Source organism: Saccopteryx bilineata, chromosome 4 (genome assembly GCF_036850765.1).
Source record: "Saccopteryx bilineata isolate mSacBil1 chromosome 4, mSacBil1_pri_phased_curated, whole genome shotgun sequence".
NCBI lineage: Eukaryota > Metazoa > Chordata > Mammalia > Chiroptera > Emballonuridae > Saccopteryx > Saccopteryx bilineata.
This window is the reverse complement of record NC_089493.1, coordinates 138,771,898-138,799,761: the sequence shown is the minus strand read 5'-3', so window position 1 is coordinate 138,799,761 and position 27,864 is coordinate 138,771,898. Positions and strand designations below refer to the sequence as shown.

The following is a 27,864-nucleotide window of genomic DNA, read 5'->3' as shown; positions in this document are numbered from 1 at the left end:
CCAGAAGCCGGGTTTGCCCTATTCTGTGCGGTGCGCCTGCTCAGGGTGGGGTGGGCTCAGCAGCCCAGCGGGAGAGTTCTGAGGGCTGGGAAGATGGCGGCGGCCATATTGGTGCTGGTGGTTCCTCCGTGGTCAGCAGCCCGGGTGCTCCTGCGGAACATTTGGGAACCACTGCTGTGGCAAGTTCAGAAGGGCAGGCGTGGCTTTTCCGATGCTCCGTGGGGTACGTATAAAAGGCCGCGGGAAAGCAGCGGTGGATGAGGGAGCGCGGACAGCCTGGTGGGTACGGTTAGTTCCCGTGTTAGTTCCCGTGTCCTCCTGAGCGCCGATCCACGACAGGGGACGTTGTCAGGGGTACTTAGGAACAAGATACAGCTGTTCTCTCTGCTACCTCTCCGCAAATGAAAAAACGCCCCCTGTTACTTTCCTACACAGTGTTAGCGAAGCGCCTTAGCTCATAAGCAAGGGCATTGTAGAGCCAGGAGCCACGGCCAGGGCTACCATCAGAGCAGCCACCTGGCTCATGCAGGTTCGCATTGGAATCGGACAGTCGGTAAAGAAACAAAGGAGCCAAAAGCAGATGGGCTGTCATCTTTAATTCTAGCTTGCACCCGGCGGGCAAGTAAAAATACACACTGGGCTCCAAAACCCAGTCACATTCAGTGCTCACAAAGCCACTGACTTATCCGAGTTTCCTAGAATCAAAGGTCTCTAGCTCACCAGACTTATTCACCTCTGTTCCCCATCTCCTTCCTTATCCCAAATACAAACTACACAAACTGGCATCTCACTCAGCACTCCACCAATTAGGCTGCTTCTCCTGGCCTCTTCCACGTGGCCTTTCTCTGCTCTGCTCTCTCTTCTAATGATAATCTGAGGAACCAAGAGCCAGCTCCCGTTCCGTCCCCATTTTATAGTGTAGAAATCCAAACTCTTAATCCAATATACAAAATAGGGAAGTCTCTAATACAAAGTCACTTCTCTGAGGCATGATTGGATTGTACCACCCCACATCAAAAAGGGTGGGAAAGGCTTAATCCCAAAACCAAGCCCCAGGCTATAAGGATTCTCAACACACATTATCACCTGGGCGTCGGCCTCCATCTTTAACAAAGTGAGCATAATACATTTTATCCGCCCAACAGGCCTCCACTCTGGATCTTCCAAGCCTCCTGTGAAGCCCTCGCAGCCCCTAAGCCAGGGCCAGGAGTCCCCAAACTACGCACGCGGCCCCCTGAGGCCATTTATCCGCCCCCCCCCCCCCCTGCCGCACACCCGGAAGGGGCACCTCTTTCATTGGTGGTCAGTGAGAGGAGCATAGTTCCCATTGAAATACTGGTCAGTTTGTTGATTTAAATTTACTTGTTCTCTATTTTAAATATTGTATTCGTTCCCATTTTGTTTTTTTACTTTAAAATAAGATATGTGTAGTGTGCATAGGGATTTGTTCATAGTTTTTTTATAGTCCAGCCCTCCAACGGTCTGAGGGACAGTGAACTGGCTCCCTGTGTAAAAAGTTTGGGGACCCCTGCCCTAAGCAGCTCTTGTGGTGTTTGAGCCTCTGCAGTTGCATTTGAACCCTGTGTTTTCCCCTGTCCCGGTACAGCCCGGGCTTTATATGGACCAGGGATCCCCCATTCGACTTCCCGGTACAGTGGGACACTCCTGCCTATCATCAGGGCTGGCAGCCTCTTCCAGGCTACTCTTGAGGCGGCTGAGGATGCTGCTTATCAGTGCTGACACCAACTGCCACCGGAGGAAAGACACAACCAACACACAAGTTATTTGCAAGAATCACACAGGCAGTTATTACTCACAAATCCTTTCCATGTGCCTTGTTACAGCTTAAGGGTGCCTGTCTGCATGCTCCTCTCGGCTGTTCTTGGTCAGAGCCGGGTGGAGACAGGGAAGACAGCCAGCATTCAAGTTGAAGTCTCCCTGACTACTGCAGCAGAGTGCCTTCAGCTGAGTACCTCTTCTGGCCTGGCCTTCTAACAGGCGTCAATCTACAAGATTATCACCTCAAACCACTTCTAGGGGAGTTCCTGGCAGAAAGCCCTCTTTATGTTAATCTACCAAAATATCACAACAAGTTACTTTTAAGGTGTTCCTAAGGAAGATTCTTGTTTATGTTAACCTATAGAGTTATGACATCAAGCCACTTTTTATCTATATATAACTTCACACACACTAACTGGGCCCTGCTCGAAAGTCAGAGTCTGCCTATCATATCTGTACACATTAGATGAATTCCTATCCAGATAGCATAGCCTTGTTTACTTTCCTTAATTGCTTTTAATATTATATCCTAATTTATTTCTATATATCTTCCTTTTTTTCTATATTTCTTTTATTAATTTATTAATTTTACTGTGGTGACATTGATAAATTAGGGTTCCTATGTTCAGAGAAAGGCATCTCCAGATTATTTTGACATTTGATTATGTTGCATAACCCTCACCCAAAGTCAAATTGTCTTCCTTCACCTTCTATCTAGTTTTCTCTGTGCCCCTCCCCTCCCCCACCCCCTTTCTCTCCTTCCTCCCCTCCCTACTCCCCCCACCCATTACCATCACATTTTTGTCCATGTCTCTGAGTCTCATTTTTATGTCCCATCTATGTATGGATTCATATAGTTCTTAGTTTTTTCTGATTTACTTATTTCACTCAGTATAATGTTATCAAGGTCTATCCATGTTGTTGTAAATGATCCAATGTCATTATTTCTTATGGCTGAGTAGTATTCCATAGTATAAATGTACCAAAGCTTTTTAATCCACTCGTCCACTGACAGACACTTGGGCTATGTCCAGATCTTCACTGGACATAGCATATTGTGAACAATGCTGTCATAAACATGGGGGTGCATTTTTCCTTTTGGAACAGTTCTATGGTGTTCTTAGGGTATATGCCTAAAAGTGGGATAGCTGGGTCAAAAGGCAGTTCGATTTTTAATTTTTTGAAGAATCTCCATACTGTTTTCCACAGCAGCTGCACCTGTCTGCATTCCCACCAGCAGTGCAGGAGGGTTCCCTTTTCTCCACATCCTCGCCAGCACTTATTCTGTGTTGTTTTGTTGATGAACGCCATTCTGTCTGGTGTGAGGTGATATCTCATTGTGGTTTTAATTTGCATTTCTCTAATGATTAGTGATGTTGAGCATTTTTTCATATGCCTATTGGCAATCTGTATGTCCTCTTTGGAGAAGTGTCTATTCATTACTTTTGCCCATATTTTGATTGGGTTGTCTTCCTGGTGTTGAGTTTTACAAGTTCTTTATGAATTTTCATTATTAACCCCTTATCAGTCATATTGTTGAATATGTTCTCCCATTGTGTAGTTTGTCTTTTTATTCTGTTCTTATTGTCTTTAGCTATGCAAAAGCGTTTTAGTTTTATATAGTCCCATTTGTTCATCCTGTCTTTTATTTCACTTGCCTGTAGAGATAAATCAGCAAATATATTGCTGCAAGTGATGTAGGAGAGTTTACCGCCTATGTTTTCTTCTAAGATGCTTATGGTTTCACGGCTTATATTTAAGTCTTTTATCCATTTTGAGTTTATTTTACTGAATGGTGTAAGTTGGTGGTCTAGTTTCATTTTTTTGCAGGTTGCTGTCCCATTTTGCCAACACCATTTATTAAAGAGGCTGTCTTTACTCCATTGTGTGCTCTTACCTCCTTTGTCAAATATCAGTTGTCCATAGAGTTGTGGGTTAATTTCTGGGTTCTCTGTTCTGTTCCATTGATCTATATGCCTATTCTTATGCCAGTACCAGGCTATTTTGAGTACAATGGCCTTGTAGTTTAACTTGATATCGGGAAGTGTGATACCTCCACTTTATTCTTCATTTTCAAGATTTCTGAGGCTATTAGTGTTCTTTTCTGGTTCCATATAAAATTTTGGAATATCTGTTCTATGTCTTTGAAGTATGTCATTAGTATTTTAATTGGTATGACATTGAATTTATAAATTGCCTTGGGTAATATAGACATTTTAATGATGTTTATTCTTCCTAACCATGAGCACGGTATATGCTTCCACTTGTTTGTATCTTCCTTGATTTCTTTCATCAATGTTTTATAATTTTCTGAGTACATATCTTTAATCTCCTTGGTTAAATGTACTCCTAGGTACTTTATTATTTTGGTTACAATAGTAAAGGGGATTGTTTCCTTAATTTCTCTTTCTGACTGTTCATTGTTGGTGTATAAAAATGCCTGTGATTTCTGAGTATTAATTTTATATCCTGCCACTTTGCTGAATTCATTTATCAGGTCCGGTAGTTTTTTGACTGAGACTTTAGGGTTTTCTATATACAATATCATATCATCTGCAAATAATGATAGTTTTACTTCTTCTTTTCCAATTTGGATGCCTTTTATTTCTTCTTCTTGTCTGATTGCTGTTGCTAGGACTTCCAGGACTATGTTGAATAAGAGTGTTGAAAGGGGGCACCCCTGCCTTATTCCTGATCTTAAGGGGGTTGCTTTTAATTTTTGCCCATTGAGTATGATGTTGGCTGTGGGTTTGTCATAGATGGCCTTTATCATGTTGAGGTATGTTCCCTGTATTCCCACTTTGCTGAGAGTTTTGATCATGAATGGGTGCTGGATTTTATCAAATGCTTTTTCTGCATCTATTGAAATTATCATATGGTTTTTCTCCTTCCTTTTGTTTATGTGATGAATCACATTGATTGATTTGCGAATATTGTACCATCATTGCCTCCCCAGAATAAATACCACGTATGATTTTTTCCATATATTGTTGGATCTGGTTTGCTAATATTTTGTTGAGGATTTTAGTATCTATATTCATCAGGGATATTGGCCTATAATTTTCTTTCTTTGTGTTGTCTTTGCCTGGTTTTGGAATTAGAATTATGCTCACCTCATAAAAGGAGCCTGGAAGTCTTTCTTCCTCTTGAATTTTTTGAAATAGCTTGAGAAGGATAGGAGTTAGTTCTTCTTTGAATATTTGGTAGAATTCACTTGTGAAGACATCAGGCCCAGGACTTTTTTTTGTTGGGAGTTTTTTGATAACTGTTTCGATCTCATTTGTTGTAATCGGTCTGTTTAGCTTTTCTGATTCTTCTAGGTTGATTTTTGGAAGATTGTATGTTTCAAGGAATTTGTCCATTTCATCTAGGTTGTCTAGTTTATTGGCATACAGTTCTTCATAGTATTTTCTTACAATATTTTGTATTTTTGTTATGTAAGTTGTTATTTCTCCACTCTAATTTTATTTATTTGAGTCCTCTCTTTTTTTCTTGGTGAGTCTAGTTAAAGTTCAGCGATCTATTGATAATTTACCTTTCAAAGCACCAGCTCCTGGTTTCATTGATCCTCTCTACTGTTTCTTTAGCCTCTATGTCATTTATTTCTGCTCTGGTCTTTATCATTTCCTTCCTTCTACTACATTTGGGCTTTACTTGCTATTCTTTTTCTAGTTCCATAAGTACAGGGTTAAGTTGTATATTTGAGCTTTTTCTAGCTTCTTAAAGTGTGCCTGTAGTGCTATGAACTTTCCTCTCAGTACTGCTTTCACTGTGTCCCATAAATTTTGAGTTGTTGTATGCTCATTATCGTTCGTTTCTAGGAATTTTTTTATTTTTGTTTTTTTATCTCATTGTTAAGCCATTGGTTATTTAACAACCTGCTATTTAGTTTCCATGTGTTTGAGAATTTTTGAGTTTTTCTGTTGTGATTGATTTCTAGTTTCATACCATTGTGATCAGAGAAAGTGCTAGATATGATTTCAGTCTTCTTAAATTTGTTGAGACCACTTTTGTGCCCTAACATGTGGTTTATCCTACAGAATGTACCATGAGCACTTGAAAGGAATGTATATTCTGCTGCTTTAAGGTGAAAGGTTCTGAAGATATCTATTAAATCAAGTTGATCTAGTGTGTCCTTTAATTCTGCTGTTTTCTTGTTAATTTTCTTTCTTGAGGATCTATCTAGTGATGTTAGTGGGGTATTGAAATCCCCTACTATTATAGTATTGCTGTTGATCTCGCTCTTTATATCCATCAAAGTCTGCTTTATATATTTAGAAGCTCCTATATTAGGTGCATAAATATTCATGATGGTTATATCTTTCTGTTGTATTTTTCTCTTTATCATTATGTAGTGGCCTTCTTTATCTCTTACTATAGCCTTTGTTTTAAAGTACATTTTGTCTGATATAAGTATTGCTACCCCAGCTTTTTTTATTTCTGTTTGCTTGAGATACTTTTTTTTTCATCCTTTTACCTTCAATCTATGTACATATTTTGTTTTAAGATGTGTCTATTGTAGACAGCATATGTACAGGTCCTGTTTTCTTATTCATACAGCTACCCTATGTCTTTTGATTGGATCATTTAATCCATTTACATTTAAGGTTATTATTGATATGTAGTTGTGTATTGCCATTTTATTCTTTAAAGCTATATTCCTCTTTTGCTATATTCTTTTCCCACTTTGATCTGTTTACAACAAGCCCCTTAACATTTCCTGCAGCATTGGTTTGGTGTAATGAATTCTTTGAGGTTTTCTTTTTGTCTGGGAAGCTTTTTTATTTCTCCTTCAATTTTAAATAATAGCCTTGCTGGATAAAGTAGTCTTGGTTGTAGGTTCTTGTTCTGCATTACTTTGAATATTTTTTGCCATTCCTTCTGGACTCAACTGTTTCTGTTGAGAAATCAGATTCATCCTTATGGGGGCTCCTTTGTAGGTGATAGCCTTTTTTTTCTCTTGCAGCTTTTAATATTTTCTCTTCATCACTTAGCTTTGGTATTTCAATTATGATGTGTCTTGGTGTAAATTTCTTTGGGTTTCTCTTTAATGGAGTTCTCTGTGCTTCTTGAACTTGTGAGAGATTTTCCTGCATTAGTTCATTGAAATTTTCAGCTATGATATGATTGAACAAGTCTCTATCCCTTGTTCTTTCTCTTCTTCTTCAGGAACCCCTATTATGCGGATATTATTTATCTTCATGTGGTCAGAGCTTTCTAAGAGTTTCCTCAGACTTTTTGAGTCTCTTTTCTTTTTTCTGCTCTGCTTCCATGCCTTCATTCAACTTGTCCTACAACTCGCTGATTCAATCCTTAGCTTTGTCCAATCTGTTTTTAATTCCTTACATTGCGATCTTCATTTCTGATACTGTATTTGTGATCTCCATCTGATTCTTTTTTAGTATTTCAGTGTCCTTTTTTATACTTGCTATTTCTTTATTTAGGTGTTCATAATGACCATCCATTGTTGTTCTAAGATCCCTAAGCATCCTTACAATCATTATTTTAAACTCTGCATCTGGAATTTTGGTTATTTCCATATCACTCAGCTCATTTCCTGGATGTTTCTCTTGTGGTTTCATTTGGATTGCACTTCTCTGTCTTTTCATTATGTCTGTGTGTTTGGGTGTATTGTTTATAGAGCTGGCTGAGTCTAGGCTTGGTGTTGTTTGCCTCCAGTTTTCAATTGTGTTATTTCTGGGTCTTCTTGGTTTGGCACCAGCTGTTATTTGTCTTTTTCTATATTTCTATATAATTTAATTACTATAACATTATATCACTGTAACACCCCTGACACAAATTTGAATTGGAAGTGTCTTAGGTACTAAAATAGTCATTGCTTTGGTATTTACATTCTACTCCATTTCTATGGTGTACCACACCTGATAATGCAAAGGCAGTCTGCCTGAGGGGCCGCCTGTGCATACGTGGGGCCCTCCACCTTTCCACCCAGCAAACGGGCTGGGGAAGCCCAGGGTAACCCTGCCAGAACCTGTGCCCTTGCCTAGGCTGTGCTTAGAAATACTTTTAGATATATTGCAAAGGAATGAATACCAGTTGTTAAGTATTCCACAAGTTTGTGTATTCTTGAGCATTCCTAAAATCAAAGAAAGAGAAAGTATTGGACGTCTGAGGAATAGGAAGTAAAGGAATCTATTTGATTTTTAAACAATTTAGAAAAACATAAGTGAAATGTTGATGGTCACATAAATTAATACATTACAAAGACTGGCAGGCCAGTTATTTTCCTTAGAGAACAGACAGGAATCAAGATGAAATATTATGAACTAAGTTACTTAGGTAGGGCCTGCGAGTTTATATGACAAAGGAACTAACTCAATTTGAATGTAATTTAAAAGGGTCAATAAGCACTTACCTCAGTGTAGGTAAAAGTGCATTTTGAGGCTCTTACGCTTAGATTTACTGTTTTGGGTTTTTTTTGTATTTTTCTTAAGTGAGAAGCTGGGAGGCAGAGAGACAGACTCCCGCATGCACCCAACCAGGATCCACCCAGCATGCCCACCAGGGGGCAATGTTCTGCCCATCTGGGCCATTGCTCTGTTGTAACCCAAGCCATTCTAGTGCCTGAGGCAGAGGCTACAGAGCCATCCTCAACACCCAGGCCAACCTTGCTCCAATGGAGCCTTGGCTGTGGGAGAGGAAGAGAGAGACAGAGAGGAAGGAGAGGGGGAGGGGTGGAGAAGCAGATGGGTGCTTCTCCTTTGTGCCCTGGCTGGGAATCTTACCCAGACATCTACATGCTAGGCCGATGCTCTACCACTGACACAGCCAGCCAGGGCTAGATTTACTTTTAATTAGGTATGTTGCCCACCAACTGCATATGGACAATTGAGTGGTTTTCTATTTTTCTTTTTCATTTAAATTAGGTTCTTCTCAGACTTTTATTCATGTTTACCACTAAACCCCAGACTTCTGTTTTCCATAAGGTGAATACTTCTGATAGAATTTTACTGATTCTTTCAGCAAGTGTCTAAGAAAAAATTCTATTTGTGTTCTATAAAATTGCTTTATGTATGAGCTTTAGTATAATTTGATAGCTGATGGTTTCTGTTACATATCTATTGAATATAATATTCCAAATTATCTATAAATATGTCTGCTTTCATATCATCATTGATTATTTAGGAGAATGATATCTGTAAATAATTAAGAAGATGAAACTGATTAAATCTCCATGTTTTATTTTGTAGGACCAGCATTGTCAGTTCCAGGTCCAGGTATATTTACAGAATTAGGAAATGATACTAATGAAAGTAATAGGATTTCTGGACTTTTTGATAGTATCTTTTGGATGGCGGCTCCCAAAAACAGACGCAGCATTGAAGTTAACCGGTGCAGGAGAAGAAATCCTCAGAAGCTTATTAAAGTTAAGGTAATATATTGATTTTTGTGGGTGTGCTTTTTCTCATGTCTACCACTGCTTATCCTCCTACTATAATCATATAACCTGTGGGTAAATTATTCTCATATAAATTATTTATATGTCTACTTTCTTCTGGCCTAAATAAAATACAGTATTCTCAGTATGTATGTCTACTGTCCTGAAGCCTAAATAGTAGGAACACAGTCAAGGAGAGAGTTTGAATTCTGTACAGAGGACTGGGTTGTGAAGAGCCTAAATAACTTTTTAATTGTAAGCTGTACCAATCCTGAGCTATGTGGTTTTGAACCATATATGGGTAAACATCTTAACTGTGGCCAGACCTAAAATTAAAGAAGTGGATAAACTGGATCTTGAGTTTTATTGGCCTTTACATATTTATTATGTTCTTCATTGTGTCTAGTAAAATACTATGAAAGAAAAATCCTTAGATTAGTAATAAAAATAGCTAACATCTACTAAATGCCTATGACGTATCTAAGATGTGAATTACCAGTACCTCATTAAAGTCTAACAACAGCTCTCCAAAGTAAATATTGCTCTGATCATTTTTAATATGAAGAAATGGATGCAAAAAGAATTTATTTGTGTTCACAAACTGTTAAGTAGTGGAACCAGGATTTGAGCTCTGACAGTATATAATTCTTGAGTTCAAACTCTTCTCTTGAAACATTTTTTTGTATTCCTATCCTCAATTCCAGGTCTTCACTCTCTTCATTGGATACATGGATATATTCTTTATTAATCTAGTAAACAAAAAGTATTGTGTTTATTACCTTTGACTTGTTAATTTATGGCTTTAATAGCCATGTTTGAATTATTGGCATTACACAGCAACAGCACAGTACAGATGAAACTCCAGAACAGAGGACTTACTATAAAGCTTCCATGTTCATGATTAAACCAAACCCTTAGAACTCAAGCCAAGAAGTATTACTGAGTCAAAGTTGGGACTAGACTTAAAATCTGGAACTAAAAAATACTTTATTAATTAACACAACAATAATTAATACAATTGGATGAAAGAATTTAAGATTTAAGGAATGAGATCTTGCATCAATTAAGTGATTTCCCTGTCTGTGTTTATTCTGAGAGAGAATAGCTCTTACACTGTGCATTCCTTTTCTTCATTGAATCATTTTCTGCTACATATAGTATATTATCCTGGGTGCTTTTTTTTTTTCGTATTTTTCTGAAGCTGGAAACGGGGAGAGACAGTCAGCAGACTCCTGCATGCGCCCGGCCAGGATCCACCCAGCATGCCCACCAGGGGCAACGCTCTGCCCCTCCGGGGCGTCGCTCTGCTGCGACCAGAGCCACTCTAGCGCCTGGGGCAGAGGCCAAGGAGCCATCCCCAGCGCTGGGTGCTTTTTTTAATTATTAAATTTATTGGGGCGAAATTCGTTACTGAGTTTCAACTGTACAATTCTATAATACATTATCTGTATATTGCACTGTGTTTTCCAGTCCTGCAATTCTATAATACCTATTGTGTGTATTGCACTGTATTTTCGCCGTCCAAAATCAAGTCTCTTTCCATCACCCTGAATTTGGCTTCCTTTACCTTCCTCTACTTTTCCCACCCTGCTTCCACTCTGCTAACCACCATACTCTCGTCTGTGTCTATGAATTGTTTGTTGCTTCCTGTTTTATAACCCACAGATGAGTGACATCACATGGTTCTTTTGTGGCTGACTTATTCACTTTTTATACTATTCTCAAGATTCAAATGGCAGTGTTTATTAATCTTTTCTTATGGCTTAGTTTTCCAATGTGAATATGTGTACTACATCTTCTTTATCCAGTCATCATCTATCAAAGGATACTTTGGTTGTTTCCATGTTTTGGCCACTGTGAGTAATGCTGCAATAAACACAGGGGTACATACACATCTTTACACATAAATAGTTTTCATATGGTAGCTCAAGTCGTAATTTTTGAGGAATCTGTTTTACACAGTGTCTATATCAGTTTACACTCCCACCAGCAGTGAATGAAAGTTCCTTTTTTTCCTCATCCTCTCTAACACTTGTTATTACCTGTCTAGTTAATAATAGCCAATCTAACAGGTGTGAGATGGTATCTCATTGTGCTATAATTGGAAGTCAGGGAAGGTGATGTGTTGGCTTTGTTCTTTTTCTCTCAGGATTGCTTTGGCTATTTGGGGGTCTTTCATGATTCCCTACAAATCCGATGGGTTTTTTGTTCTATTTCTTTTAAAAATGCCATTGGGATGTTGATGAGAATTGCTTGAGATCTGTATATTGTTTTAGGTGATATGGCCATTTTAACTGTTCATTCTTCCAATCCATGAACATTTCTTTGTGTCTTCTTCAGTTTCTTTCAGTAGTATCTTATAGTTTTCAGTGTATAGGTCCTTTTTACTTCCTTTATTAACTTTATTTCTAGGTGTTTTTTATTGTTGCAATTTCGACTGTAATTTTTGTTTAAAATTCTTTTTGTCTGAGATTTCATTGTTAGCATATAGGATTTTTGTATATTTTATACCTTATAACTTCACTGTATTTGTTTATTGTTTCTAATTGTTTTTTTTAAGTCTTTATGATTTTCTATATAAAGAACATGTCATCTGCAAAATGTGACAATTTTACTTATTCATTTCCAATTTGGGTGCCTTTTATTTTTTTCTTTTGCCTGATAGCTCTGGCTAGGACTTCCAGTACTGTATTGCATAAGAATGGTGAGAAGGGACATTCTTATTTTATATATACACAGTAGTTCTTTTTCTTTTTTTTTTTTTTTTTTTTTAATAAATTTTTATTAATGGTAATGGGATGACATTAATAAATCAGGGTACATATATTCAAAGAAAACATGTCTAGGTTATTTTGTCATCAAATTATGTTGCAAACCCCTCGCCCAAAGTCAGATTGTCCTCCGTCACCCTCCATCTAGTTCTCTGTGCCCCTCCCCCTCCCCCTAACTCTCTCCCTCCCTCCCTCCCATGTCCTCCCTCCCCCCCCACCCTTGGTAACCACCACACTCTTGTCCATGTCTCTTAGTCTCATTTTTATGTTCCACCAATGTATGGAATCATGTAGTTCTTGTTTTTTTCTGATTTACTTATTTCACTCCTTATAATGTTATCAAGATCCCACCATTTTGCTGTAAATGATCTGATGTCATCATTTCTTATGGCTGAGTAGTATTCCATAGTGTATATGTACCACATCTTCTTTATCCAGTCTTCTATTGAAGGGCTTTTTGGTTGTTTCCATGTCTTGGCCACTGTGAACAGTGCTGCAATGAACATGGGGCTACATGTGTCTTCACGTATCAATGTTTCTGAGGTTTTGGGGTATATACCCAGTAGAGGGATTGCTGGGTCATAAGGTAGTTCTATTTGCAGTTTTTTGAGGAACCACCATACTTTCCTCCATAATGGTTGTACTACTTTACAGTCCCACCAACAGTGAATGAGGGTTCCTTTTTCTCCACAGCCTCTCCAACATTTGCTATTACCCGTCTTGTTGATAATAGCTAATCTAACAGGAGTGAGGTGGTATCTCATAGTAGTTTTGATTTGCATTTCTCTAATAACTAATGAAGCTGAGCATCTTTTTCATATATCTGTTGGCCATTTGTATCTCTTCCTGGGAGAAGTGTCTGTTCATGTCCTCTTCCCATTTTTTTATTGGATTGTTTGTTTGTTTGTTGTTGAGTTTTATGAGTTCTTTGTAAATTTTGGATATTAGGCCCTTATCTGAGCTGTCGTTTGAAAATATCAGTTCCCATATAGTTGGCTGTCTGTTTATTTTGATATCAGTTTCTCTTGCTGAGCAAAAACTTTTAATTCTGATGTAGTCCCATTCATTTATCTTTGCCTTCACTTCTCTTGCCATTGGAGTCAAGTTCATAAAATGTTCTTTAAAACCCAGGTCCATGATTTTAGTACCTATGTCTTCTTCTATGTACTTTATTGTTTCAGGTCTTATATTTAGGTCTTTGATCCATTTTGAATTAATTTTAGTACACGGGGACAGGCTGTAGTCGAGTTTCATTCTTTTGCATGTGGCTTTCCAGTTTTCCCAACACCATTTGTTGAAGAGGCTTTCTTTCCTCCATTGTGTGTTGTTGGCCCCTTTATCAAAGATTATTTGACCATATATATGTGGTTTTATTTCTGGGCTTTCTATTCTGTTCCATTGGTCTGAGTGTCTATTTTTTTGCCAATACTATGCTGTTTTGATTATCGTGGCCCTATAATATAGTTTAAAGTCAGGTATTGTAATGCCCCCAGCTTCATTCTTTTTCCTTAGGATTGTTTTGGCTATTCGGGGTTTTTTATAGTTCCATATAAATCTGATGATTTTTTGTTCCATTTCTTAAAAAAATCTCATAGGGATTTTGATGGGAATTGCATTAAATTTGTATATTGCTTTGGGTAATATGGCCATTTTGATTATATTTATTCTTCCTATCCAAGAACAAGGAATATTTTTCCATCTCATTGTATCTTTTTCGATTTCCCTTAACAATGCTTTGTAATTTTCATTATATAGGTCCTTTACGTTCTTTGTTATGTTTATTCCTAGGTATTTTATTTTTTTTGTTGCAATCGTGAAGGGGATTATTTTTTTGAGTTCGTTTTCTAATATTTCATTGTTGGCATATAGAAAGGCTATGGACTTTTGTATGTTAATTTTGTATCCTGCGACCTTACTGTATTGGTTTATTGTTTCTAATAATCTTTTTGTGGAGTCCTTCGGGTTTTCGATGTATAGGATCATATCATCAGCAAAAAGTGATAGCTTTACTTCTTCTTTTCCGATATGGATGCCTTTTATTTCTTTGTCTTGTCTGATTGATCTGGCCAGAACTTCTAGCACCACGTTGAATAAGAGTGGAGAGAGTGGACAACCCTGTCTTGTTCCTGATTTAAGGTACAAAGTCCTCAGTTTTATGCCGTTTAATAGGATGTTGGCTGATGGTTTATCATATATGGCCTTTATCATGTTGAGATATTTTCCTTCTATACCCATTTTGTTGAGAGTCTTAAACATAAAATTGTGTTGTATTTTATCAAAAGCCTTTTCTGCATCTATTGATAAGATCATGTGGTTTTTGTTCTTTGTTTTGTTGATATGGTGTATTACGTTAACCGTTTTGCATATGTTGAACCATCCTTGAGATTCTGGGATGAATCCCACTTGATTATGATGTATTATTTTTTTAATATGTTGTTGTATTCGGTTTGCCAGTATTTTGTTTAGTATTTTAGCATCTGTATTCTTTAGAGATATTGGTCTGTAGTTTTCTTTCTTTGTGCCATCCTTGCCAGGTTTTGGTATGAGGGTTATGTTGGCCTCATAAAATGTGTTTGGAAGTATTGCTTCTTCTTCAATTTTTTGGAAGACTTTGAGTAGAATAGGAACCAAGTCTTCTTTGAATGTTTGATAGAATTCACTAGTATAACCGTCTGGGCCTGGACTTTTATTTTTAGGGAGATTTTTAATAGTTTTTTCTATTTCCTCCCTGCTGATTGGTCTGTTTAGGCTTTCTGCTTCTTCATGACTCAGTCTAGGAAGGTTGTATTGTTCTAGGAATTTATCCATTTCTTCTCGATTGTTGTATTTGGTGGCATATAATTTTTCATAGTATTCTACAATAATTCTTTGTATATCTATGATGTCTGTGGTGATCTCTCCTCTTTCATTTTGGATTTTATTTATTTGAGTCCAGTGTCTTTTTTCCTTGGTGAGTCTTGCCAAGGGTTTGTCAATTTTGTTGATCTTTTCAAAGAACCAGCTCCTTGTTTTATTGATTTCTTCTATAGTTTTTCTGTTCTCTATTTCATTTATTTCTGCTCTGATTTTTATTATCTCCTTTCTTCGGCTGGTTTTGGGTTGTCTTTGTTCTTCTTTTTCTAGTTCCTTAAGGTGTGAAGTTAAGTGGTTTACTTCGGCTCTCTCTTGTTTGTTCATATAGGCCTGAAGTGATATGAACTTTCCTCTTATTACTGCTTTTGCTGCATCCCAGAGATTGTGATATGTCGTATTTTCATTTTCATTTGTCTGTATATATCTTGATTTCTGCGCTTATTTCTTCTTTGACCCATTCATTTTTTAGAAGTATGTTGTTTAGTTTCCACATTTTTGTGGGTTTTTCCCCCTCTTTTTTGCAGTTGAATTCTAGTTTCAAGGCATTATGATCAGAAAATATGCTTGGTACAATTTCAATTTTTCTAAATTTGCTGATATTGTCTTTGTGGCCCAATATATGGTCAATTCTTTTTTTTTTTTTTTTTTTCATTTTTCATTTTTCTAAAGCTGGAAACAGGGAGAGACAGTCAGACAGACTCCCGCATGCGCCCGACCGGGATCCACCCAGCACGCCCACCAGGGGCGACGCTCTGCCCACCAGGGGGCGATGCTCTGCCCCTCTGGGGCGTCGCCATGTTGCGACCAGAGCTACTCTAGCGCCTGAGGCAGCGGCCACAGAGCCATCCCCAGCGCCCGGGCCATCTTTGCTCCAATGGAGCCTTGGCTGAGGGAGGGGAAGAGAGAGACAGAGAGGAAGGCGCGGCGGAGGGGTGGAGAAGCAAATGGGCGCTTCTCCTGTGTGCCCTGGCCGGGAATTGAACCCGGGTCCTCCGCACGCTAGGCCGACGCTCTACCGCTGAGCCAACCCGGCCAGGGCCATATGGTCAATTCTTGAGAATGTTCCATGTACACTAGAGAAAAATGTATACTCTGTCGCTTTGGGATGAAGTGTCCTGTAGATGTCTATCATATCCAGGTGTTCTAGTATTTCGTTTAAGGCCACTATATCTTTATTGATTCTCTGTTTGGATGACCGATCTAGAGCCGTCAGCGGTGTATTGAGGTCTCCAAGTATGATTGTATTTTTGTTAGTTTTTGTTTTAAGGTCAATAAGTAGCTGTCTTACATATTTTGGTGCTCCTTGGTTTGGTGCATATATATTAAGGATTGTTATGTCTTCTTGATTCAACTTCCCCTTAATCATTATGAAATGACCATTTTTGTCTCTGAGTACTTTTTCTGTCTTGTAGTCAGCATTATTAGATATGAGTATTGCTACGCCTGCTTTTTTTTGGGTGTTGTTTGCTTGGAGTATTGTTTTCCAGCCTTTCACTTTGAATTTGTTTTTATCCTTGTTGCTTAGATGTGTTTCTTGTAGGCAGCATATAGTTGGATTTTCTTTTTTAATCCATTCTGCTACTCTGTGTCTTTTTATTGGTAAGTTTAATCCATTTACATTTAGTGTAATTATTGACACTTGTGGGTTCCCTACTGCCATTTTATACATTGCTTTCTGTTAGTTTTGTATCTAGTTTGATTCTTCTCTTTTGTTTTTCTATCATTTGTTTTTGTTTGTTTGTGTTCCATACTTCTTTCCTCTGTTGCTACCTTTTTTTAAGTCAAGTGTTTTTGTGGTGGTTTTTTTAAGGGTGGTTACCATTAAGTAATGAAAAGGGTACCTACCATATTCATTGTAGTACCCTATCTTATAAGTATTTCTGCACTTCATCATCCTTTGCTACTGTTAATCTCCATCCTCTCCCCCCTTTTTTTCCTTTGTTGTCACAGTTTAAGTTTGGTTTTATTGTGTTCTTGGTGGAGCTGTTACTTGTGGTTTTGTTTTCTTTTGTTCTTTGAATCTGGTTGGAAAACCCCCTTTAGTATTTCCTGGAGTGGGGGCTTTCTGTTGATAAATTCTCTCATCTTTTCTGTATTTGTGAATGTTTTTATATCTCCTTCATACTTGAAGGATAGCTTTGATGGGTATAGTATTCTTGGCTGAAAGTTCCTCTGTTTCAGGGCTTTAAATATTGGGGTCCACTCTCTTCTAGCTTGTAGAGTTTCTGCTGAGAAATCTGATGATAATCTAATAGGCCTTCCTTTATATGTTGTACTCTTCTTTTCCCTGGCTGCCTTGAGAATTTTTTCTTTGTCATTGGTTTGTGTCATCTTTATTATGATGTGCCTTGGAGTGGGTTTGTTGGGGTTAAGAAAACTCGGTGTTCTGTTTGGTTCTTGAATTTGAGGCTTTAGTTCTTTCCACAGGCTTGGAAAGTTCTCGTCTATTATTTGTTTGAGTATATTCTCCATTCCATTTTCTTTCTCTTCTCCCTCTGATATACCTATTATTCTCATGTTATTCTTTCTGATGGAGTCAGACAATTCCTGTAGGGCTTTCTCGTTTTTTATTATTTTTGAGTCTCTTTCTTCTTCTCTCTGTTGTGCCTCAAGTTGTTTGTCTTCTATTTCACTAATCCTATCCTCAATCTGGGCTGTTCTGTTAGCTAAGCTTGTTACCTCGTTTTTCAGCTCGTGAATTGAGTTTTTCATTTCTGTTTGATTTGTTTTTATAGTTTCAATTTCCTTGGTAATATATTCTTTGTGTTCATTGAGTTGTTTTCTGATCTCCCTATATTGCCTTTCTGTGTTTTCTCGTATATCTCTGAGTATTTTTAAGATTTCTATTTTAAATTCTCTGTCATTTAGCTCCAAGGCTTCCAATATGTTAAGTCTTTTCTCCATAAATTTTTCCACATCTATTTGTGTTACCTCTCTTTCTTTTGTATCCATAATATTCGATTTCCTCTTTCTTATCGGCATCTGAGGGTGGTCTTATTGATAGCACTAATTAGAATTAATAAAGATTAAAAAGTAAAAAAAAATAAAAAGAAAAAAAAAAGGTAAAACACCCCACAAAAAAAAAACAGTAATAATTTATTATTTCCCCCTTTTTTTCTCTCTTCTCTTTCCCTCCTCTCCCCTCCTCAGGGAAATATCGTGCCTATAATGGAGGGCCTGATTTGGGGTGAAGAGTTCAAGGGGCAAAAAAAAAGGGAGTAGGGACCTACTAAATGCAAAAAAAAAAGGAAGAAAATCTTAGACAAGCATAAGATGATTTGCTTGTAAGTGATGGTCAACTAAGAGATATAATGAGAGGGATAAGAGGGAACCAGAAAAAAGGAGGATAAAAAAGAATAATAAAGAAGAAAAAATAAAAATAATAAGTAAAAATCTGTTGTATTAAGTGGAGCGAAGACTAAATACAATGGAGACCTTGGGTTGGGAGGACCCAAAATGCCACAAAAATAAACAAACAAGAAAAAAAAATAAAAACAAAAGCAAAAAAGAGAAATAAAGCCAAAAAAAAGCCTTGAGTCCCAAATTAACTAATTTGTTCGTGATTGAGGATTATATAGGAGGAAAGTAAAATGAGAAAAGAAAAAACGAATAGAAAGGAAAAAGTAAGAAAAAGAGAAAAATGAAGGAAGAAATAAAATAGGAAGAGAAAAAAACAAAATAAAGCAAGACAAAAAAAAAAAACACAAAAGAGGAGAGAGTGAGAGTTAAGTGTTTTGGAGTATAACCTTAAAGGAGGGTGAGGATGAAGAAGAAAAATAAAATGCAACACTCATGGGTAGTGTAGTTCAAGAAAGGGGAAGCATAAGATGGGCAGAGAATAGAAGGACCGAGGTGGAGGAAATAAAGGCAAAAAGATAGAAGAAACAAACAACAACAACAACAAAAAAAAATTAGTGGATCAAGTTGTAAAGTCTGTGGGTTTTTCTTGATTTTGAGAGGTTAACTTCTTCCTTTTTCTTTTCTCTCCCTCTTCCTAGTCGGTGACTCTGTACCCCAGGCTCTGCCCCTGTGTCACTCTTAGGTAGGGATTTGCAGTTGATGGGATTCTATGGCAATGTCATATAATTGGCTTTAGTCTTGCTGGAAGTAAAGGCTTGTTGGCGTTTGCAGGGTCCAACGATGAGAGAGTTTGCTTTCCTGGATTCTCTCTCCTAGTCCCCCCTTCCTGAATTAGCAGCCTGGTGATCCAGCTATAAGGCTGCAACTGCTTCTGCCTGGGGAGTAAGAGGCTCAAAGAGCTGGGAAATCCCCACTCTATCCCCACTCAGTGCAAGGCTTTGGGAAAGGCTCTGAGAGTCAGGGCCTCCAGTGTAATCAGGCGGGGGTGGGAGTCAATTGTTGTCAAGGTGACTGTTCAGCGCCTATCATTTAGTTGGACCTCTCAACCCAGGCTTTCCACACTTTGTAGCCTGTTTTTGCAGGGAAGAAGAGGCACTAGTCTCTGCTTACGACTAGTGTAGTATAGACCTTATTATCTGCCAAGTCCTTCTTGTTAGCGTTTATCCCTGAATATGGAGGCTCTATCAATCAGAAGTTGCCCCCGCCCCTTTAGCGAGAGGCACTAAAAAATATCACGCCTCTTGTCTTGGATCGCTGAACTGAGAGAGATCTTATCAATTAGAACCGAGGGTGTGCAGATTTCATGGGTTAAGCTAATTTCAGTGATTGGGTCGCAGCTGTGCTTTCAAAGGTATTTTAGGCTGCCTGCGCGCGCCCCTCCCCCAACGCTTGATTGTTAGCTTGAATGGCTGGGTGAGGTGCCCCGCCCACGGAGAGAATCTCCCAAGCCTCTCCCGCTCGCCCCACCGCTGGCAGCTGGACCGCACCAGGCACAGGATAATGGAGCCCCCTGGGTGTGCGGGCCAGCAGGGCGCCCTGGGCACGTGGAATGCCCAAGGCACGCGCGCGAATGGGGCGCTCCGGGCACCGGTGGCCGGCGACCCCCACTCACAGTGTGCGGGCCGCTGGGAACGTCAGCGGTGCTCAACCGGACCGGGCGCACGCGTGGCTGCTCGTGGCGGCTCGCGGTGGCGGCTCGCGGCGGCTGTTCACTGCGGCTCGCGGTTCCCAAGTATATGGGCTGACTCACCACAGGCGCACTTCCTTGCGGTTTGAAAGAACGTCCCTGTGGTAGATTCCTCCACACCCTCGTCTCTCAGATTCAAGTGATAACAGTCCTTTCGCTATCAGTTTGTGTGGAACTCCGGAATGCTCCGAGGATAAATTTTTCTGTTTCTAGTTGATAAATTTGTTGTGATTTAGGGGAGAGCTGTCGGACGCGCTGCTCATGGTGCCATTTCCGTGACGTCAATCCAGTAGTTCTTTTTCTTCTGATTGTATTTTATCTTCATTCACCTGTGCAAGTTCGCCTCTTACCCTTTTCTGTTTTTGATGTCACAAGTTATCCTTTTTTATACTTTAAGTCAATTTGCAAATCACAGTAGCTATTGTTCTCTTAATTTTTTAAGTGATTTTACCTCCTTAAACCTTTATATTATATTCAAGTATATTATACCCTGTTTTGAATGAAGGTTGCATTTCCTGCTTCTGTTTGTCAGTTAGTCATCTTACTCAAAGTTTTATATCCTTTTGTCTTTTTGTTTAAGATGGAATTTCCCCCTTCAATGTTTCCTCTAATGCAGGTCTTTTGGTAAATTCCTTCAGCTTCTATATGTCTGAAGAAGCCTTTATTTTATTTCTCCATATTATTCTTGGCTGGTGATATCTTTCTCAATTATTTGAATATTTGATTTACTTTCTCCTAGTCCGTAGAATTTCTGCTGAAAAATCCCACAATAAACACTGAGGAACAATTTTTTTTTTTTCATTTTCTGTTACGTGAGGTTCTGAAACTGTTTCTATATATTTCTGCATCGCTGATTCCAAATCTGAAATCTGTTTTTTGGTGCATGCTCTAGTTTTTACACAATTTTAATTTCTTTTTGTCACAGTTAATGGCATGCAATGGTTTTTAAATTGGAGTTAAAGGGCAAGGACTCTTGGATTGAACATAACCATAAGGCAATTAATGTTTTATAAGCATCACTTTTTCATAATTGTTTTTAAATGTAAAAAATTATTATCTGATAAAAACATCCTCTTATTTTGTTTTAAGATTGAATCATGGCTTCTTTGAGTAGGCGTAAATGTAAGAATAGTCCTGACACCTTCCGTTATATATGTGGCTGTTACACACTTTAACGTCAAAGGCACAGTATTTCATCCTTTGTGACACATGCATATATTGCCTATTTTCAAGTTCCCCTTGGCGATCAAGACAAGAATTGGGCTCCTCATATTGTGAGGAAATGCTTCGTGACTGGACAAAAGGAAAACGCAAAGGAATGCCTTTTGGTATTTCCATGGTTTGGCATGAACCTAAGGACCACAACAGTGACTGTTATTTCTGTCTGATCCATACAAAGGGCATCGGAAAGAAAAAACAGCATATGATCACATATCCTAATATTCCTTCAGCAATACGACGTATCCCACACTCTGAGACACTCCTGGTTCCAGTTTTCAATGGTTTTATTTCTTCTAAGGACGAAGAAAGTGAACATGGTGATCAAGTGTATTTTGATAAGATGCATGAGGAAATGGTTGTAGAATCTGAAGGGTCTTCTGATGCCAAGCAGTCATTAACCCCTCAGCAGTTTAGCCTACCCGAATTGAATAACATAGTAAGAATGACATAAAAATTGTCCTCGACTTTCTGAAGTATGAGGAGCATAACTGGATCATTTGTGTGGATCTTAAAATGGTAAATTTCCTGCTAGGACAACAGAGAGGTTTCACAAAGTATCCTTGCTTTCTGTGTTTGTGGGACAGCCGAGCTTAGGAGAAACACTGGACACATAAGGAGTGTCCGAAACGTGAAGCTCTGGAAGTAGGGATGCAAAATATTGTGAATGAACCTGTAGTTAATCGAGACAAGATCATTCTTCCTCCACTTCATATCAAAGTTGGCTTAATGAAGCAGTTTGTTCAGGCTTTGAATAGAGAAAGTGAATGCTTTCAGCATATTATTTCTGCTTTTCCTGCCTTTTCTTTTGAGAAGATAAAAGCAGGTGTATTTGATGGACCTCAAATTTGAACCATCATACGTGACAAAGAATTTGCCAGGAAGATAAATAAGGAGGAGAAAGCAGCATGGCAGTGTTTTGTGGCAGTTACAAAGAAGTTCCTTGGCAACAAAAAAGCAGAAAACTATGAACTTCTGGTTCAAAGGATGCTGTTGGCTTTCTGCAACATTGGATGTAACATGAGCATTAAGATTTACTTCCTGAACAGTTAGTTACCTTGATAAGTTTCCCGAAAATCTTGGAGCTGTTAGTGATGAGCAGACTACTGCTGGAGCATCAAACGAGATTGACCTCAACAAGTACACAAATGCAACAGCTACAAACACAAAATTTTTCCTGAATAGAATTTAAATAAGTTTTGCACAAATTTTATGATTAAAATAAGTGTTTTAGTATTTTATATTTTGAAATTGTAGACAAGTTCTGATGCAATGATATCTTTTAGTGTATTCGTGTATTTACTGCATTATATAATTATTATATTTTCACAAAGATGATGCCCAAGAAGACATTCTACTACATTATGTAAAACTAAATGTTGAAAATTTTACAATAAGATGAAAACCTAAAATCTTTAATTGCAAAAAAACTGTAACTTACAGAGAACAACTAATGTCAGATTTGAGATCAGCACACTCCAATTAGGTAAGAACAAGTGTTTTTGTGGATGCAGCAAAAATTTTGTTCCCCGGTGTATTATTTCCTTTATAGGTTACAGTTGTCTTTTCTCTGGCTGCCTTCACAATTCCTTTTTTTGTTGTTGTTATTAATTTTTTTTCTTCTTTTTCCAAGTGAGGAGGGAAGATATACAGATTCCCACATATGCCCCAACTGGGATCTACTCAGCAGCCCCCATCTGGGGCTGATGCTTTGCCCATCAGGGGCCATGCTTGTTACCAAGCTATCTTTAGCATCTGATGCAGAGGCTCAACGAAGCAATCCTTACTGCCCAGGGCCCATGTGCTCAAATAAATCGACCTATGGCTACGGGAGGGAAAGGCCAGGTGGGAGGCAGTGGGAGGGGTGGAGAAGCAGTTGGTTGCTTCTTCTTTGTGCCCTGACCAGGAATCAAACCCAGGACATTCACATACTGGGCTGACACAGCCAACTGGCCAGGGTTGTTATTAATTTTTGACAGTTTTAATACAAATGTGCCTTAGAGAAGCCCTTTCTGGATTTTGATAATTAGGTGTTCTGTTATCCAGTTCTTTCATAGGTTTGGAAAGCCTCATAGATTATTTATTTGAATACACTTTTTATTCCTCTCTCCCCCCTCTCTCTCTCTCTTTCTCTTCTTCTGGTATACCCATTATTCTTATATTGCTGTTTCAGATGGAATCATAGATATCGTAGAGTACTTTCACTTTCTTACTCTCAAGTCTCTTCTATCTGAGTCACTTCTAGATTTCTATCTTCAGTATCACTAATTCTTTCCTCTACCTAGTTAGCTCAATTTCCCTGGCTTGCTAAGTTTATTTTTCTTTTTCTGTGACAGAGACAGAGAGAGGGACAGATAGGGACAGACAGACAGGAAGGGAGAGAGATGAGAAGCATCAGTTCATCACTGCAGCACCTTAGTTGTTCATTGATTGCTTTCTCATATGTGCCTTGACTGAAGGGTTGGGGGGGCGGCACAATAGACCAAGCAACCCATTGCTCAAGCCAGGGACCTTGGGCTCAACTGGTGAGCCTTGCTGAAACCAGATGAGCCCGCACTCAAGCTGGAAACCTCAGGGTTTTGAACCTGGGTCTTCCGTGTCCCAGTCCAACGTTCTATCCAATGCTCCACCGCCTGGTCAAGCACTGGTTTATTTTTCATCTCACTTACTAAGTTATTCAGCTCCAGAATTTCTGTTTGGTTCTTTTTTTATAGTTTCAAATATCTTTGGTTAAGTACTCCTTTTGTTCATTTTCTGGATCTTTTTTATTTCCTTTTGAGGTACCTTGTTACCTTGGTTATTCATTGCATTTGATGGATTGTTTCTCTGCCTAGGCATTTGTGAGAATGACATCTGCATTTAAAAAATATATATATTTGATACTTCACTGTTTAGTGGGTTGATAAGTAGACGTCTTTCTTTTGTTTTCCAGTAGGTGTTGCTGAAGCATAAGCTGTAGGTGCAGAGCTGCCTCCCCTCCCCCTTTTGGAGCTCACAGTAGCCCCAGCAAACACTGTATCAGGGAAAGTGTCGGTGACAGCACTCTCTCTACATAGCATCAAGGACTGGAAGGGCAGTACTGCAACTTATCCCAGTGACAGGGGCTTATGGGATCTCTGTGTCATGGTGTTGTCTTCGATGTGGGATATGACCTGTATTTTCTAGGGAGATGGGCATCCCTTAATTTCAGCACCACCCACATGGGGGATTGTATTAGGCAATGTGTCACTGGGTCTGTGAGATCCCAGCACTGCCTTAGATGCTCCTAGCAGTGTTGTACTATCTGGGCTATTCCAGGTGCATCCACCAGGCTTTGCTGCAATGGGTGGGGTTGGGTGGGTGACAGGAGGTCTGTTCTTCGGTTAGTAGCCTTGCTCTCTTCCCAGTAATGGTGGCTGCCACCCTCAGCTGCCATATCTCTGCCTGTCACTGGGTATGCTCCTGCTGTTTAAAGAAAAATGCATCTGACCCTCCAGTCCTCTGCTACAGAATCTACTGCTGTCACTGTGAGCTTTGGGAGAGTGAGGGGAGGCAGCTATGCATCTGTGTCTGTTTTCTACCTGGTAACACTGACTGCTAGACTAGAGCTGCCACACTTTTAGGTTCCTTCTCTGCCCCGTCACTGGCTTTATGTATAGTGTGTGCTGGTCTCTCAGGAGGAATATTGATTCTGCCCTTCTGTTCCTTAGGACTGCAGAATGTGTGTGCTGTAACCCAACACTTCCCTTGCTACTGAATCTTTTGGTGCTAGTGAGCTCTGGGCTGCATCTTTGATACCCATGTCTGGCCTTCCTCCTTCCATCCTCCCTTCTTCCCCTGAAATACACCTACCTCCAGATGTTTCAATGCATGGGTCTTTTAGATGTGATATAACTGTCCAACTTGTAACTTCAAGAGGAGAGACCTGGGGAGGTCTTCATGCCCCCATGCTTTTGATGTCACTTCTATTTTTCTTTATATTTCAAACTTATTTTTTTTTAAGTGAGAGGAGGGGAGATAGGGAGACAGACTCCCGCATGTGCTCCGACTGGGATCTGCCCGGCAACCCCCATCTGCAGCCAGTGCTTGAATTGGCCAAGCTATCCTCAGCACCTGGGGCAGTGCTCGAACCAATCAAGCCACTGGCTGTGAGAGGAAAAGAGAGAGAAAAAGGAGAGAAGAAGAGGAGGAGATTATGGTTACTTCTAATGTGTGCTCTTATAAGCTACCGAACCAGATATGTTTGCTTGCCAGGCCAACACTCTATCCACTGAGCCAGCCAGCCTGAGCCTTTTTATATTTTAAACCTACTTTTACACACATCAAAAAGACTTCTTTAAAGGTTGTAATTGTCTTATTAAAGTTGTATAGACATGAGCCCTGGCCGGTTGGCTCAGTGGTAGAGCGTCGGCCTAGCGTGCGGAGGACCCGGGTTCGATTCCCGGCCAGGGCACACATGAGAAGCACCCATTTGCTTCTCCACCCTTCCGCCGCACTTTCCTCTCTGTCTCTCTCTTCCCCTCCCTCAGCCAAGGCTCCATTGGAGCAAAGATGGCCCGGGCGCTGGGGATGGCTCTGTGGCCTCTGCCCCAGGCGCTAGAGTGGCTCGGGTCGCAACATGGCGATGCCCAGGATGGGCAGAGCATCGCCCCCTGGTGGGCAGAGCGTCGCCCCTGGTGGGCGTGCCGGGTGGATCCCGGTCGGGTGCATGCGGGAGTCTGTCTGACTGTCTCTCCCTGTTTCCAGCTTCAGAAAAATGAAAAAAAAAAAAAAAAAAATTAAACAACAAAGTTGTATAGACATGTATACAAATTCATTAAAATACCCTCAAATTTATAACAAAACAGAAGTTTTATATTTAATAATCAATGTTTATTTATTTACAAAGATATTATCTACCAATTATATATACTTCATATAGGAATTTGAGTTCCACTGTGATAAATCAGGGAAAGCCAACTTGTAATGTGTTTATCATTTTGTTTTTTCCAAGATAGATTGAAAGGAAAAGTGAATTCCTTTTTATTAGTTTCTTAGTATTTGAAGATGGGGGAATAGAGTACCATTTTACATAAAATGACTGCTTTGTAGATTGTAAGTCAATGGAACTGAGTTCTAGTCCCAATTTTTCTACTAAACTCAACACCCTGCTGTTTGCCCTCAGTTTTCCTACTAACATGAGGTTGAACTAGATGGTGTATGACCTCACATGCAGCATGAGTACTTTCAGAAAATTCACATATAAGCATCACTGATTTCAGTAATTCTTTGTTCAGTATTTTGACTCTTGTTAAAATGTTTTTTATTGGTTTTTTGTTTTGTATTGTTTTTAATAGAGTAACATAGACGTTTGTCCTGAATGTGGTCACCTGAAACAGAAACATGTCCTTTGTGGCTATTGTTATGAAAAGGTGTGTAAAGAGACTGCAGAAATCAGAAGACAGATAGGAAGACAAGAAGGGGGCCCTTTTAAGGCTCCTACCACTGAGACCACGGTGCTGTACACGGGAGAGACACCATCTGAACAAGACCAGAAGGACAAGAGGATCATTGAACGAGACAGGAAGCGACCATCCTGGTTCACCCGGAATTGACACCCAGTATGTTTCAAGATGTTAACATAACACATTTCTCCTGGAGAAGAGGAAAACTCTTTGTTTTTAATGTTTTGTGCCTGTTTTAAAATCATTAATAAAGCTTAAAACAGCCTTTATAAGCAGTTAGTTTTGTGTGGATAACTTTAAGACTATCAGGAATAAAGCCTGAAAATGTTTATGAAGAGGCTCAGTGGATTTATGTCTGTTTCTATAACAGGTTTTAAGTAAACATTAAAATTCATACCAGGTGTTATGTGTTTGGTTTTTTTGTTTGTTTGGCAGTGGTTTTTCGTACACTTGAAAACTTACACAAATACTTTTGTTTAAGTATCACCTGGAAGTAGGTTATTTTCATTCTGGATATTGTTTTTTACAATGGTCATTATGGCAGTAAAGAAAGCTTTGTTCTATTTGGGGTTTTTTTGTTTTCTTTTTGAAAATTAAAATTGCCTTTGGTAGACTTTATATGGAATGTATTGTGTTAAATAGATAAAAATTAAACCAGAAGGACATTTAGAATTTATTAATAACTAGCTCATGAGATTTGGAATTTACTATTGTGGGAGAGAGACATTTAAATGGAGATATCAGTCATATGTAAGGTCAAATAATTTTTGACAAAGGAGCCAAAAACAAACTTAAATTAGTTTAATATAGTCCCATTCATTTATTGTTTCCTTTACTTCCTTTGCTTTTGGGGTCAAATTCATAAAATGTTCTCTATGGCCAAGTTCTGTAAGTTTAGTACCTATTTTTTCTTCTATATAGTTTATTATTTCAGAAGCCTGTTCAATAAGTGGTGCTGGGGGCCCTGGCCAGTTGGCTCAGCGGTAGAGCATCAGCCTGGCATGTAGAAATCCCAGGTTCAATTCCTAGCCAGGGCACACAGGAGAAGCACCCATCTACTTCTCCACTATTCTCCTTCTCCTTCCTCTCTTTCTCTTCCCCTCCCACAGCCAAGACTCTATTGGAGCAAAGTTGGCCCAGGCACCGAGTATGGCTCCATGGCCTCTGCCTCAGGCGCTAGAATGGCTCCAGCTGCAATAGAGCAATGCCCCAGACGGGCTGAGCATCACCCCCTGGTAGGCATGTCAGGTGGATCCTGGTTGGGCGCATGAAGGAGTCTGTCTGTCTGCTTCTCCACTTCTAACTTCAGAAAAATACAAAAAGAAAAAAAAGTGGTGCTGGGAAAATCAGAAAGCCACATGCAAAAGAATGAAA

The 27,864-nt window shown here is 39.2% G+C and overlaps 1 protein-coding gene across 1 annotated transcript; it reads left to right on the top strand.

Annotated features, from left to right (window-relative positions):
• The first annotated feature begins 24 nt into the window (after positions 1 to 24).
• Positions 25 to 26,889, top strand: MRPL32 (mitochondrial ribosomal protein L32). The gene is made up of 3 exons (XM_066272079.1): positions 25 to 223; positions 8,991 to 9,172; positions 26,383 to 26,889. The coding sequence occupies exons 1-3, from the start codon at positions 94 to 96 to the stop codon at positions 26,638 to 26,640; spliced, it is 570 nt and encodes a 189-aa protein (XP_066128176.1). The 5' UTR covers positions 25 to 93; the 3' UTR covers positions 26,641 to 26,889.
• Positions 26,890 to 27,864: the final 975 nt, after the last annotated feature.